Source organism: Rhinopithecus roxellana, chromosome 12, assembly GCF_007565055.1.
Source record: "Rhinopithecus roxellana isolate Shanxi Qingling chromosome 12, ASM756505v1, whole genome shotgun sequence".
NCBI classification, from domain to species: Eukaryota; Metazoa; Chordata; class Mammalia; order Primates; family Cercopithecidae; genus Rhinopithecus; species Rhinopithecus roxellana.
Window position 1 is genome coordinate 136043163 of NC_044560.1, and position 15457 is coordinate 136058619.

Here is a 15457-nt window from a genome sequence, read left to right on the forward strand (position 1 = left end):
TCAAGGCAAGAGTATATTTATACATTACTTCTGGAAATGGAAATGGTACCAAAAAATTAAGGCAACTTGAAAATATGCAACAAATTATATTTCTATTAACATCTTCTCTTTTCAATCCTGCTTTTCGGGATGTACTCTTCTGATATGTCTTCACCAGGGATAATATATACATGTACAAGTGTATTTACTACAGCATTATTTGTAATAATAAAATATTGGAAGTCACAGAAATGCCCGTAAATTGAAGCCCTGTTAAACAAACCACTCAATGGAATTTATTCAGTTTTAAAAATAAATTACTCTATATGACGTGATTTCCAAGATGTTATTATGTGAACATAGAAGAGTTAGAGGTGTACTATATTAACATTTAAGTAAAAAGGGAAAATAAGAAACACATCTATTCTGTTAAAAAAAAAGTGGTAATGAAAATAATACAATTAGTTACATAAAAGTGTTAGGTGGCAACACCGTGGAAGTGGTTAGGGGTAGGAAGGAGGGGAGTGACAGTTCTCTGAGAGTAATATGTGGTAGAGCATTGACTTATGGGAACATGTTAATGACTGATATACCCAATAATATAAAATCAAGAATAAGATTTCTTTGTAGATAAACGAGGAAAGTTAAAATCATAGAATAGCAAATTAACCTAAATGTATTTCAAGTCAATGACATAAACAGTCTAAAGGTGAGGGCAAGAAGTAATTTAAGCAACTTATTAAACAGTACAGTATTTGACTATATATCCTCAGTCTAAAGACAAAAAGTACTATAAAAAAAAGTTGAACTCTACTTTTGAGTTATTTTTTACAATGATATGAATTAGTAATTCTGACATTACATGATGCATATGCAATGGTCTTAATGTTTGTGGCCCACCAAAATTCATATGTTGAAATTGTTACTCTCAATGTGATGGTAATAGGAGGTGGGGCCTTTGGAGGGTGATTAGGTCATGAGGGAAGAACATTCATGAATGGGATGAATACCCTTATAAAAAATGCCACAAGGAGCTTGTTTATCACTTCAACCAAATGAACACAGCAATATGGTGCTACATATGAACCAGAAAATGGCCTTCTACCTGACACAAAATCTGCCAGTGCTTGGATCTTGAATCACAGTTTCCAGATCTGTGAAGAACAGATTTCTGTTGTTTAGAAGCCAGGCAAGCTATGGTATTTTGTGACTAAAAATATTGGTACTGCAACAAATACCTAAAAATGTAGCAGTCTCTTTGGAACTATGTAATGGATAGAGGCTAGAAGAGATTTTACATGCATACTAGGAAAAGCCTACAGTGCCGTGAATGGACTGATAAGGACAATTCTGGTTAGGGCTCAGAAATAGAGAATGAAAACTGTAGAGAAAGCATCGATCTTGTTAGAGCATACCTAGGTGGTCACGATCAGAATGTTGGTAGAAATGTGGACAGTAAAGGCCATTCTGAAGACCTCAGTCAGAAATGTTGAACATGTTATTGGAAGAGAAGAGAGCTTCTTGTTATAAAGGGATGAAGAATTTGACTGAATTATATTCAGGTGCTAGTGTTGCATGGCAGGTAAAATTTGTGAATGATATAATTGAAGATTTATTCGAATTAATTTCTAATCAAAGTGAAGTTGCTGCTTGAATAATCTTGACTACCCATAGTAAAAGGCAAGAAGTGAGAAATGACTGAAATAAGTATTAATTAAAAGGGAAACAGAACTAAAATTTATAAAAGTTTACAGCCTATCTACTTTGAAAAAAAAAAAAAGGAAACCTGAAGGAAACAAGGGTATGGTTAAGCAACTAATTCATGAAATTAGTATGGATTGGCCATGTCAACTGAAGCCAGGACCTATTGTCCAAGACAATGGAAGAATGACCCCAAAGGCATTTCACAGATTATGGCAGCTTCTTCTCCCATCACAGGCCCAGAGTGCAAGGACCTGGGGGACAGAAAGGGCCTTTGATGCCAGATATATCCTAATATATTAGGCACAGTTTCCTGCCTACTATGATTGAGCGTGTCAATAAATTTTTGTCTCTTGTGGGGGCAGAATAGAGCAAGGATACAGCTATAACTGGTATAGAAATAGCATTCACTCAATTTTCAGAGAAGTGTTCCTCATATTGTGGTAGTCACTTTATCTAAAGAAAACCATGAAAAGTCTTATTTTTTAGTTCAGAAAAATTGATATAGAACATGAGACTCCATTATTTTAAAATAAAAAATATAGGTTGAAAGGCCAGAATTCACAGGTCCACCTGCCTGAGCCAAAATTCCCACGCCTCCACAGAGCAAATGGACTCCATTTCCTAAGATACCCGCGAAACGCCTGCGAGAGTCCAGTTGCCCGGTGAATGCGCGGGAAATTTGGCCCCCGCAGGCGTTTCGCGAGTATATTGGGGAGCGTGGGAATTGTGGCTCAGGCAGGAAGACCTATGAATTCTGGGAAGTGGAGTCCATTTGCTCTGTGGAGTCGTGGGAACTTTGGCTCGGGCAGGAGGATTCGGGGGATTCTGGGAAGTGTAGTCCAGACGCTCTGTGGCATAGCGGACACTTCCGGTCTCCGAGCAGGACTTGACTACTTTACTTAACAAGGTGGTTCGGGCCTACTATGTGTCTTGCGGGTCTTTGCGAAAGTGAACCAGTTATTGGGGGGCGCCTAACGACCTGGGGGTCAACTAAGGGGGCAAGAAGCCCTGGCGAAGACCTGAGGTTTGGAGATGCGGGGGACGAAGGGGGGTTTTGTTGCGGTCGATGGAGCCTTCTGGCGTTGGGGGCTGTACGCTGGTCCACCGGAGGAGTTGTCGGGGGTTCGGTGGGCGGGGGAGAACCCTGTCTAGTCTTGTGTTCCTGTTTAGAGGGTTTTCCAGGTCTTTGACCTCGTTCAGTCCGCCTCCACCTTAAATGTGCAACCTCTTTCTCGCAATACAACGTGGGGTGTTATCTCCCTGTACCGCCTATTGCCGTTTTTTAAATGAGGATTTTAGGACCATCCTGATAGAATTGTTTTAGGAATTGGAAGTTGTGGTATAAAACAAAGCCTTAACAGTCCCTGTCACTTGGTGTCCTGTTAATTTCCCGCGAAGTGGTCAGGACCCCAGGTGGGGTCAGTGCTCCAGCTGCCCCGGCCCTTCTCTCTGATCCCTGTAGGACGCTGGATGGTCCCTGATGCCTCTGACCTCTTTTTAGGAAGGCGAGGGTTGCATCCACGTTTCACGAAGGGAGAGGAGCATTTAACTTGCTCCGGGACGGCGACGCAGTCAGGGTGTTTCACAGCTTTCTCCTTCCCCAGCCTGACCTTTCTAAAAGAACTGCAGGGAGGGATTTGGCTACTGAGGGCAAAGCTCTCTATACGAGTGGTCCTTGGCTTTTTTTCTTTTTTAAAAAGTGTTATTTAATTTGTTAGTCTGCCATTATTATTATTATTATTATTATTATTATTATTATTAGAGAACGAGGTTTGTTCTGTCTCCCAGGCTGGAGTGCAGCAGTGGTGTGATCTCGGCTCACTGCAACCTCCGCCTCCCGGGTTCAAGTGATTCTCCTGCCTCAGCCTCCCGAGTAGCTGGGATTACAGGCATGCGCCACCATGCCCGGCTAATTTTTGTATTTTTAGTAGAGACGGGGTTTCACCATATTGGCCAGGCTGGTCTCAAACTCTTGGTCCCAAATGATCCGTCCGCCTCGGCCTCCCAAAGTGCTCGAATTACAGGTGTGAGCCACCGTGCCGAGCCGGTGTTTTTCTTTTACAGAGATGTTCACCTCAACCAAGAGTGTATAGGATGTATCCTTGGGCATGGATGTTGATAATAATTAAGCCTTAATTGGTAACTTCATTCTAAGGGCTTTATGGCAATAAATACATTTACAGCACACCGTGGCTCTGTGAAAAGTTATTGCTCTTTCCCCCCGCTTTTTTTTTTTTTTTTGGAGACGGAGTCTCACTCCGTCGCCCAGGCTAGAGTGCAGTGGCGGGATCTGGGTTCAATGCAATCTCCGTCTCCCAGGTTCAAGCGATTCTCCTGCCTCAGCCTCCTGAGTCGCTGGGATTGCAGGTGTGCACCACCATGCCCGGCTAATTGTTGTATTGCTAGTAGAGACGGGTTTTCACCATGTTGGTCAGACTGGTCTCGAACACCTGACCTCGTGATCCGCCTGCCTCAGCCTCCCAAAATGCTGGGATTACAGGCGTGAGCTACCAAGCCGGGTCGTTCTTTTCCATTTTAAACGTGGGAGTGAGACACTGGGTGCATAGTTACCCAAGTAGTAAGAGGTGCAGCTGGAGTTGGAACCTAGGCAGTTTGGGTCAGAGCCTGAGTTGATCATCCCTTGGATACATTTTCATTGAGGTAGAGGAACTAGCTGGAATCAGACTGGGAAAAAAAGCTAGGACTTGACTGAAGGGACCTTGAAAGCAAGGCTCATGGGCTTGGACTTCTGTAGGAGCCTTTTAAAACTTGGTCAACATTTTGTTTCACTTTTTATAAGGATTTTGTATTGTGGAACCATATCATTGTGGAGCCGTTTAAAGTTAGATAAATAGGAGGAGAAAACATGTTTTAAATTACCTGTGAATCCAAGATGTAAAGGTGGTAACTGTCTGATACAAGTTATAGAACTTTCAGTTCTCCCCCCTTTCCTTTTAGTCTTTCTTTATGTCTATTTGTATATTTATTTATAAGCATTTGAAACATTGTTATAATATCTTATTGTGTTTTCCCATGTTTCTTTAACCATGGAAATTTTTAAACACTGCTAATGGAGAATGAACTAGCAAACTACCATATTATGTCATGCTCATCCTTACTATTCCCATTGTTACCGCTCTTATGACTATTTCCTGATAGTTTAAAACCTTTCATTTTTATATCATTTCAAAGCTATAGAAAAGTTGCAAAAATAGTGTAAGGAATTCTCATATACTCTTTACCCAAATTTGCCAATTGTTTACATTTTTTGCTGTTTTGCCATCATCATGATTCAGTTTAGACCATTTTCATCTCCCAACTGGACTCTTTGTGCCCACTTACAGTTAAAACTCATTTTCAGGCCGGATATGGTGGCTCATGCCTGTAATCGCAGCACTTTGGGAGGCTGAGGTGGGAGGTATAGCTTGAGCTCAGGAGTTTGAGACCAGCTTAGGCAACATAGCAAGACCCCATCTCTTAAAAAATAAAAACTCATTCTCACCTCAACTCTGGAGCAACCATTAACTTATTTTCTCTCTATATAACTGTTATCTGTTCTAGATATTTCATATAAATGGTATCATATAATCCATGGGTTTTGTGATTTTCATTTAGCATGATGTTTTCAAGCTTTGTGCATGTTGTAGCTTGAGTCAGCACTTCATTCCTTTACATTTCCAAATAAGATTCCATTGTATGGATATGCCACCATTTGCCTATCCATTTACCCAGAGGAAGGCATCTTGGTTGTGTGCAGTTTGGAGTTATCATGAATAATGCTGCTGTGATCGTTCATGTGCTAATTCACAACACACATCTGTATTGTTGGGTGTCACCCGTGGCAACCCTTTCATGTCTCTTTTTCTGCAGACCGTGGCATGTTTCAGGCAGGATTCCTCCTTCCTTCAAACTGCATGACTCAGGAGTCTGCAAATTCCCCAAAGTAGGAGGAAAAATGACCACATTCAAGGTGAGCGGGACATGCCTCTCTTGCTGTTAAAATTCCATGTCACTACTCATATGGTCATGTGTTTTTCTCTGTCATGAGAAGACTCAAGAGGAAAACAGGCATTTGGGGACCTGTTGTGTGCCAGGTGCTTATCTCTTTTGTGTTGACTGCAATTGGTTTTTGGTTTTGTTTTGTTTTGTTTTTTACCATTATTTATTTTATGGAGTATGAAAATTAGTAGAAATGAACAGTGCTCCCACTTCCTTACCTCCCCTCTCTCAAATTATCCATTTTTATCTTCTCTTGCTGTTTGTTATGTACATTCATAACTGTATTTGTATTGATGATATACATCTAACTGTAAACTGTGTTCTTTTTATATGTTACATAATCTTCGATTTTTATGGTTATATCATATTCCTATTACACTGATGTATCTTTTTATTTATAACTACCTCACACTCATAGACTTATTTTAAGCAACACTGCAGTGATAGCTTTCCTATCTATAACCTTTTCCCACAAAATTAATTTTGGCAACCATATGCCATATTAGCTCAATTTTGAAAGGGTATTTTTGATATGTACCACATTGGCTGTTGTGCAGATAGAATATTTTAACTGGGCACAGAACAACAGGATATAACTGCTGCTCCACACAAATATTGTTGGAGTTTTCAGACTGGAAGAGCTAGATTCTGTGTTCTCCTTGTCTCAGTCATACTTTGCGTGTGCTTTATTTACTGGTCTCTTTTAATTCACTTATGTAGTAAGCAGTTTAACCAAAGTAGTAGAAAACCTTCATTTAAAATGTCCAGTGATACTAAGATTTGCCAGTCACTTGTGTTCTGTTACTACGTTTACTCCTCAGAGCAGCAGAATGAGGAGGTTCCTGATCTCTTCTTCTTCTTAAACCGGTGAAATATGAGAAACCTGCTCAGGGGTACACAGGCAACCAAAGGTCACGAGTGTTAGCCATTTGGCTCAAGTGAAAAAGAGAGACAAGGAGAGAGACAGAATTCTCCATTGAGCAACCTGTGCCCTGTGGTGTGGGTGTCAGGAGTGCCCTGTTGAGTGATGGTGTCCCTAGTGGTGCTGCTCCTCCCTGTGCCTACTTGGTGTGACTTCTTGTCACATGTCACTCTGACATGGCATCTACTCCAAGCACTGAAGTACACTGATTACCATAGTTGTTACAGAAAATCTTTAAATCCCTTATAGCAAAAGATGCCTCACACAATGTTACCAGAAGAAATAATGACCTGGGGCAGAAATGTTTGCCACATGGATACCTAAAGAAAATAAAATTCAAAATCAAAACCTTGAGCACAGAATAAAGGAAAAACTCCAAACAGATAGGAACGAAGGACACTAAAAGGCCAGTGTAAAAGGAGAACTAGAGATGTCCAATACCTTCAAAAGTGATGGTTTTCATTTATAATCAAATAAGTGAGAATAATAGAACGACTTGTTCCCCCAATCAGATTACCAAGACTGTGGGAATATTTATAACCTGCTCTTGGCCATGATAAAGAGAAGCAAAGTACTTGTATTCTGTTCAAAGATTATGGAGGTAGGTAAAAAACTGGGAAGAAAGCATGCAGTTATATGATCACAGTTCTAAATTTGCTTATTTTTTGATGTTTTAATTTTCATTTGAAATTATTATTTTAAACAATGAGAGAGGAGAGTAAGATGTTCTTACATCTTACTACATCATTACTTAATGATCTCTTCACAGGATTGATAATGGAAAATATGTAAAATTAAATATTCTTTACTGTAGCTAAAAGTAGGTCATCAGTTCTCTGGAATACTATGCAGCCATGAAATAGATAATGCTAGTAACAACAGTAAAAATGATTCCAGCTAATGTTCATTAAACACTTAGTCAGTGGCACAGATGTTTCCTTGCTATGTATTTCCTTGTTTAATCCTTTAAAATACTGTGCCAAATAAGGACTATTATTTAGAGAGGAAACTAATTCCTGTAGGCAAACATGTCCAAGGCCACACAGTTAGGAAGGGGCAGACCCTTAGGAAGTGCAATGATGCATTCCGGCTTCTGATCAGGACACTGAGGGCTGCAATTAACATTTGTGGTTTGTACCTTGAGAGTAGAGGACACACTACATAACTGTCCCACACAGCTGTCCACACAAGTACTGTGGAGTAGGTTCACTGTGCACTGATTATCAACTTGTGTGAGTCCTGTGAGACAGAACACGATCTCATTCAACAGATTACGTGAAGCAGATTTGTTACCTACAGATTGGCAGCAAGGGAGCACAGAAGTGTAGGATACGCTGTGAGGTGGCCATCCAAGGCTGAAGAAAACTTGCTGGGGTGGGTAGAATCTTGACCCCATTTCCAACAGAGCAGAGGTACCCCACAAGGCAGCCCACCCCAGGTTATATACCTCAGGGGCAACACGACTTACTGGGCACTTTCTCCCTAACTCAAGACGTTATCTTCCCTAGGAAGGACAGGAACATTGCATTACTAGCATGTTCTATGTTTATTCTTCAGAACTATAAGCAAGAAAGAATGATTCAAGGCCACCCTGAAAATTACCCACAGTTACCTAAAACTTGTTAATTTAGCAAATACTAAAGAAAAGCGATAGCAACCAGGGTTTGAATATGAGAGAGGACAATAGGCCTTACCCAACAAGGTTGGGACTGAATTGTTTAATATTGCTGGGGCAGTTGGCAAGATGTGTTGAACCTATATATAGGTAGCCCAGAATGCAGCATGTAGAGTGCCACAGGGTTACATACAAGTAGACTAGATGAGTGCACAGAGTAAATGTGCAGGACTTCATCATTGCATTTCTGGTGGAGTTCAGGTAAATCAGTGTATGTCATTGTCAGGATATAGGCAGAATGAGTGGGAAATCTCTAAGTTCATCCACTTCTCTCAGAATTGAGAACAACTTTCCACTCATCCCCTTCCCTTGGTCAATGCGACTTCTCCCACAGTAGTCCTTGGTCATAAGATTGAAGTTATGTCTTCTTGATGTTGTAGGAGGCAGTGACCTTCAAGGACGTGGCTGTGGTGTTCACCGAGGAGGAGCTGGGGCTGCTGGACTCTGCCCAGAGAAAGCTGTACCGAGATGTGATGCTGGAGAACTTCAGGAACCTGCTCTCAGCGGGTGAGCATGGGCATCTTTTGTAACAGAACATCAGGCCCCAGGAATGGCTTTGTACCCTTAGAGTGTTCAAGTTTGAGTGTGCATTGGGAATCTAAATTTCCAGTAAATTTTGCCTAAATATTACCCCAGGATGTGTTGGGATTCAGCACGTGACCTTACCTATTCACAGGGCATCAACCATTCCACCAAGATACTTTCCACTTCCTAAGGGAAGAAAAGTTTTGGATGATGGAGACAGTAACCCAAAGAGAAGGGAATTCAGGTAAGAACTAAGCATCTGTGCATCTTTGTACATACTCTCCTACCTGTTGTGCTTCTGTCCGTGCCGATTTGCATTGTTCTAATGTAAATGACCACATCTCCTTCAGGATTATTACAGCTGCCTTCCAGTTGGTGGCCCTGTTCCCACCCTTCCCACCCTAATATCTGTTCTCATGGCAGCCAAAGCAATCCTTAGGAAATGGAAGTCAGATTGTCATTCCTCTCCTCAAAAGCTTTTATGACTTCTTATTTTTATTAATGTTACAACCTCTTTAAGTGCATCTTAGAGACCTATGTGGTCTGCTCTTCATCCCATTCTGCCTCTCTGACTACATATGTCCTTTCCCTCTTTCTCTATCATTTCCAGCCACATTTCTTCCCTGCTGTTTCTGTCCTGCCAAGGACACTGTATTGCCTATTGTGGTAACCAATGGCCACAGACTTAGTGGACTAAACAAAAATATTTATTATCTCTTTGTTCTTTAGGCCTGAAGTCTGATACATTTCACTGGGCAAAAATCAAAGCATCCCTAGGGCTTTGTTCCTGCCTGGATGTTCTCGGAGGGAAAGCTTCACTTTGGTTTACCAGTGTCTGGGCACTGTCCACACTCCCTAGCTCTTGTTTCACGTCTCCATCTTCAAAGGCAGCTACTTTGCATCTCTGACCATTCTTCCATAATCCCATTCCCTCTGCCACTCTTCCTAAGCCTCTGCCCTCTACCTTTCAGGTCCCTTGTGATTGTATTGGTCACTCCTGCATAATCCAGGATGATGTTCCTGCCTTCTGCTTAGGTGACTAATGACCTTTATGGCCTCTGCCATTTTAATCCCCCTTGCTGTGTAACATAATAGGAAGGCTGACTGTGTATTGCAGAACAGTTTTTTGGCCTGCTGATTGCTGCTTACCCAATTCTGACTTTCTTAGGTTCCCTTGACATGATTGGTTTTAGGAGTGTACAATTGACCCACGTCCCATGGAAACTTCTAAGTATTGTTTTTATGACCACACTGGGTAAGATGCCTTCCTTGAGATTTACCCTGGAGCTTCCCATAGGGAGCATATTTATATCTTGGAAGAAATTCTTTTTGAATGAGGGTTTCCAGCTACATTTCGTTCAAAAGATTTACCCATCTGCAGTCCATTTGCCTTTTCCAAAGTCTATATGCACTTCACTGGTCCTAGGTTCCTCCTTCTTCTTACTAGAAGGGGGAAGAATGAGGATGAGGGGACACAAGCCACATAGCTGAACATTTACTTTATTTCTGGTCCTCTTTCTTCATAAATGTGTATATTTCTGCATCTTTATGTCATACAAATTTTGTCAAAAACTTTAAAGGATAGATTTTACACAATTTTTTCTTGATTTTTATAGATTTAGTGCTGTATTTTGAACTGGTGAACTTTATGACCTAGTAGGAATTGGGAAACTGCCTTCTCAAACTAGAAACATCCTGAAGATTCTCCTTTCTCCCTAAAGATCTCTTATTTATTTAATTTATTTTTGAGATGGAGTTTTGCTCTTGTCGCCCAGCCTAGAGTGCAATGGCGCGACCTCGGCTCACAGTGACTTCCGCCTCATGGGTTCAAGTGATTCTCCTGCCTCAGCCTCCCAAGTAGCTGGGATTATAGGTGCCCACCACCACACCTGGCTAATTTTTGTATTTTTAGTAGAGGTGGGGTTTTACCACGTTGGCTAGGCTAGTCTCAAACTCCTGACCTCAGGTGATCTGCCCGCCTCGGCCTCCCAAAGTGCTGGGATTACAGGCGTGAGCCACCATGCCCAGCCAAGACCTCTTATTTATAAGTGACAGTGTATTAAATATATCCGTGTACTACTGTATACCAATAGGTACATGCTTACCTATTAATCCTTTCCAAGATTCAACCTTTGCAACTTGACTTTCCCTTGGAAGAATTTACTTAATTCAGGACTTGGTATTAGCCTGACAAATTTTTGAATGTTTTGTGAGTATAAGCCATAGTAAGAAGCACATGTTTCAATATAACCCGGACAAACATTTTTCATGCCTATAGATGTGTACGAGTGACTCTAGGAGGCATTTTCATGGAATGATCACTTTCCTGCTTGTCATGATGCTGTGATAATTTACATTCCAGTTCTTTTTTGTAAACGTTTATTGCAGAGTTTAACTGTATTTCATAGCTCACTAATGTGTAGTCTTCAATATAAAAAGTTATAAAGTCCTATTTATCTGCATCATAGGCTTTCTTTTCATTCCATGTGATTCTTCACATTTTTGATTGTCTGATCAGGAGCATCCTCCTTTGTGGACCCCTGGAAGGACAGCCTTTCAGATTCCCCTCAGAACTGCAGTTGTCTGTCCCTGTACTCTTTCAGATAACCAAGTTACTGTCCATATCAATACAGAAAAGTAAGATTAAGCATTTTACATATACTGTGCAAAATTCTTGTGCAGGGATACTTTGAACGTGTACATAGAAACACTACGAGGTGTTTGATGTTTAACATTGTGAAGTATTCAACCAACTACAAAATTTACTGAGACATTTTACAGAGAACTGCTCTAACTTCACACCAACTGCAAATTCGGGAGGTTTTCAAAAATACCTTCACATTCAATAATTTTCTAAGCTCTCAGAACTCACTGAATACTTTTATTCTCACTGACTGATTTTTACAGGGAAAAGATGTATATTATACTTAGAGAAAAACCAAATAAGACAGGGTCCAGATGAGAAGAACCAAATGAGGACCTTCTATTGTATTCTCTTGGCAGAGTAGGATGTGTTACATTCCCAGGATTAAGGTATGACTTAGACTCAAAGTACTGTCAGTCAGTCACAGAAACTCACCTGAGTGCTGGGATCCAGAGTAAGTATTGGGTCTCCATTACGGAGCCATTATTGGTTGATTGATTCCTAGGTGATTAATCAGTCTCCTGGTCTGCTAACTCTCTGTGACCTAAAGCTCCACCTTAAATCACATTGCTGTTATTTCTGACATGGAGAGGAGCATCTTCCACCCCCAAGCTCCCAAAGGATTTGCCAGCTATAACCGTAAATTATATTGTTTCACTATGCAGAGTGATCCAGTGTTTGCCCTCAAGCCAACCAAGACACTTTCCTGAGGTATGACACTTCAGGATCCTAGAGATTACTTCTCAAATGCTGAGGACAAAGTCCCAACTTCTTTTTGGTTAACTTTTTTTTTTTTTTTAGGCAGAGTCTCACTCTGTCTCCCAGGTCAGAGTGCAGTGGCACGATCTCAATCTCAGCTCACTGCAACCTCTGCCTTCCAGGTTTAAGCAGTTCTCCTGCCTCAGCCTCCTGAGTAGCTGGGACTACAGTCATGTGCCACGCCTGGCTAATTTTTGTATTTTTAGCAGAGACAGGGTTTCAAGGCCAGGCTAGTCTTGAACTCCTGACCTCAAGTGATCTGCCCACTTCAGCCTCCCAAAGTGCTGAGATTACAGGTGTGAGCCACTGCACCCAGCATTTTTTTTTTTTTTTTTTTTTTTTTTTTGAGACAGGGTCTTGCTCTGTCACCCAGGGCTCACTGCAACTTCCACCTCCCAGGCTCAAGCAATCTTTCCACCTCAGCCTCCCAAGTAGCTGGGACTACAGAGTATGCCACCACTCCTGGCTCATTTTTGTAGTTTTAGTAGAGACAGGGTTTCGCTATATTGCCCAGGCTGGTCTCAAACTCCTGGACTCAAGTGATCAATCCCAAAGTGCTGGGATGACAGGTTTGAGCCACCGCACCTGACCTAGGTTCACTTCTTTATAAGGATATACAGCATAAACACAAATATACAAAGTATGGATTATGTTATTGCTTTTCCTTAAAGTTCCTTTTGATTCATATTTCATTATGTACATAAATTTTTATTTTCATAATTTATCACGTGAGAGTTTAGACTAGGAAATTCATTAGAAATAGTAACAAGGGCCGGGCGCAGTGGCTCAAGCCTGTAATCCCAGCACTTTGGGAGGCCGAGACAGGCGGATCACGAGGTCAGGAGATCGAGACCATCCTGGCTAACACGGTGAAACCCCGTCTCTACTAAAAATACAAAAAAACTAGCCAGGCGAGGTGGCGGGCGCCTGTAGTCCCAGCTACTCCGGAGGCTGAGGCAGGAGGATGGTGTAAACCCGGGAGGCGGAGCTTGCAGTGAGCTGAGATCCGGCCACTGCACTCCAGCCCGGGCGGCAGAGCAAGACTCTGTCTCAAAAAAAAAAAAAAAAAAAGTAACAAGTTAAATGTATATCATATTTTTAAATTAAGTCTATTGTTTCTATCAAGGATTTTACATGTGAGACATGATGTGGTTCTGAATTGGCCTCATGCAAACCAGAAATCAGGGTGTATTTGGAAAACACAAACTGAACGTTCTCTGTATTCATTGAAGTTTAATGTCATGTCCTAAGTGTGAAACCTTGAGAGCACTGAATAAAGGCTTTACCTGTACACATCTCTTAAATCCTTATAGGAGGCAAGATCCAAACTGAGTTGGAGTCTGTTCCAGAAGCAGGAACACAGGAAGAGTGGTCCTGCCAGCAAATCTGGGAACAAATTGCAAAAGATTTAACCAGGTCTCAGGACTCTATCATAAATAACTCTCAGTTCTTTGAAAATGGTGATGTCCCCTCCCAGGTTGAAGCGGGACTGCCCACAATTCACACAGGACAGAAGCCTCCCCAGGGTGGGAAGTGTAAACAGTTCTTCAGTGATGTTTCCATCTTTGATCTTCCTCAGCAGTTATACTCAGGAGAGAAGTCTCATACATGTGATGAGTGTGGAAAAAGCATCTGTTACATCTCAGCTCTTCATGTTCATCATAGGGTCCACATGGGAGAGAAACTCTTTACGTGCGATGTGTGTGGCAAGGAATTTAGTCAAAGCTCACATCTGCAAACTCATCAGAGAGTCCACACTGGAGAGAAACCATTCAAATGTGAGCAGTGTGGGAAAGGTTTCAGTCGTAGATCAGCACTTAATGTTCATCATAAATTTCACACAGGAGAGAAACCTTACATTTGTGAAGCATGTGGGAAGGCCTTCATTCATGATTCCCAGCTTAAGGAACATAAGAGAATCCATACTGGGGAGAAGCCATTCAAATGTGACATATGTGGTAAGAGCTTCCATTTTAGGTCAAGACTTAAGAGCCATTTCATGGTTCACACAGGAGAAAAACCATTTAGGTGTGATACATGTGATAAGAGCTTTCATCAGAGATCAGCACTTAATAGGCATTGCATGGTCCACACAGGAGAGAAACCGTACAGATGTGAGCAGTGTGGAAAAGGCTTCATTGGTAGGCTAGATTTTTATAAGCATCAGGTGGTCCACACAGGAGAGAAACCATACAATTGTAAAGAATGTGGGAAGAGCTTCAGATGGTCCTCATGTCTTTTGAACCATCAGCGAGTCCACAGCGGAGAAAAAAGCTTCAAATGTGAAGAATGTGGGAAGGAATTTTATACAAATTCACAACTGTCTTCCCATCAGAGATCCCACAATGGTGAAAAGCCATATAAATGTGAGGAATGTGGGAAGGGCTACGTTACTAAGTTTAATCTTGACATGCACCAGAGGGTCCACACTGGAGAGAGACCTTATAATTGTAAGGAATGTGGGAAGAGCTTTAGCCGGGCCTCAAGTATTTTGAATCATAAGAGACTCCACTGCCAGAAAAAGCCATTCAAATGTGAGGACTGTGGAAAGAGGCTTGTACACAGGACATGCCGTAAAGACCAACTGAGAGACTACAGTGGGGAAAACCCATCCAAATGTGAGGATTGTGGGAAACGCTACAAGAGGCGCTTGAATCTAGATATACTTTTATCGTTATTTCTAAATGACACATAATTATTCATATTTATGGGGTACAATGTGGTTTTAATGTGTGCATAGAATTTATAGTGATCAAATCAGTGTAATTGGTGTATCTGTCACCTCAAATATTTACCATTTCTTTGTGTTGGAAAATTCAAAATCCATTTAAGAGGAGTTAGTAGACAGCAAGGGAAGGGTCCCTGGAGATCCCTTACTGCACGGGTCAGTGCCTCATCCCCAGGTAACATAAAAAGCAGCCTGGGGGCCGGGCGCGGTGGCTCAAGCCTGTAATCCCAGCACTTTGGGAGGCCGAGGCGGGTGGATCACGAGGTCAGGAGATCGAGACCATCCTGGCTAACACGGTGAAACCCCGTCTCTACTAAAAATACAAAAAACTAGCCGGGCGCGGTGGCGGGCGCCTGTAGTCCCAGCTACTCGGAGGCTGAGGCGGGAGAATGGCGGGAACCCGGGAGGCGGAGCTTGCAGTGAGCCGAGATCGCGCCACTGCACTCCAGCCTGGGCGACAGAGCGAGACTCCGTCTCAAAAAAAAAAAAAAAAAAAAAAAAAAAAAAGCAGCCTGGGGAAGA

General features: G+C 41.8%; 1 protein-coding gene across 2 annotated transcripts; it reads left to right on the forward strand.

Annotated features, from left to right (window-relative positions):
* The first annotated feature begins 2529 nt into the window (after window positions 1–2529).
* Window positions 2530–15198, forward strand: ZNF155 (zinc finger protein 155). 2 transcript variants are annotated; one of them, XM_030913421.1, is made up of 5 exons: window positions 2530–2590; window positions 5554–5653; window positions 8660–8786; window positions 8956–9048; window positions 13521–15197. In XM_030913421.1, the coding sequence occupies exons 2-5, from the start codon at window positions 5639–5641 to the stop codon at window positions 14900–14902; spliced, it is 1617 nt and encodes a 538-aa protein (XP_030769281.1). In that variant the 5' UTR covers window positions 2530–2590; window positions 5554–5638; the 3' UTR covers window positions 14903–15197. The 2 variants fall into 2 exon arrangements, with proteins under 2 accessions (XP_030769281.1, XP_010370761.2); XM_010372459.2 differs by having other exon boundaries at window positions 2564–2707; window positions 13521–15198.
* The last annotated feature ends 259 nt before the right edge of the window (window positions 15199–15457 follow it).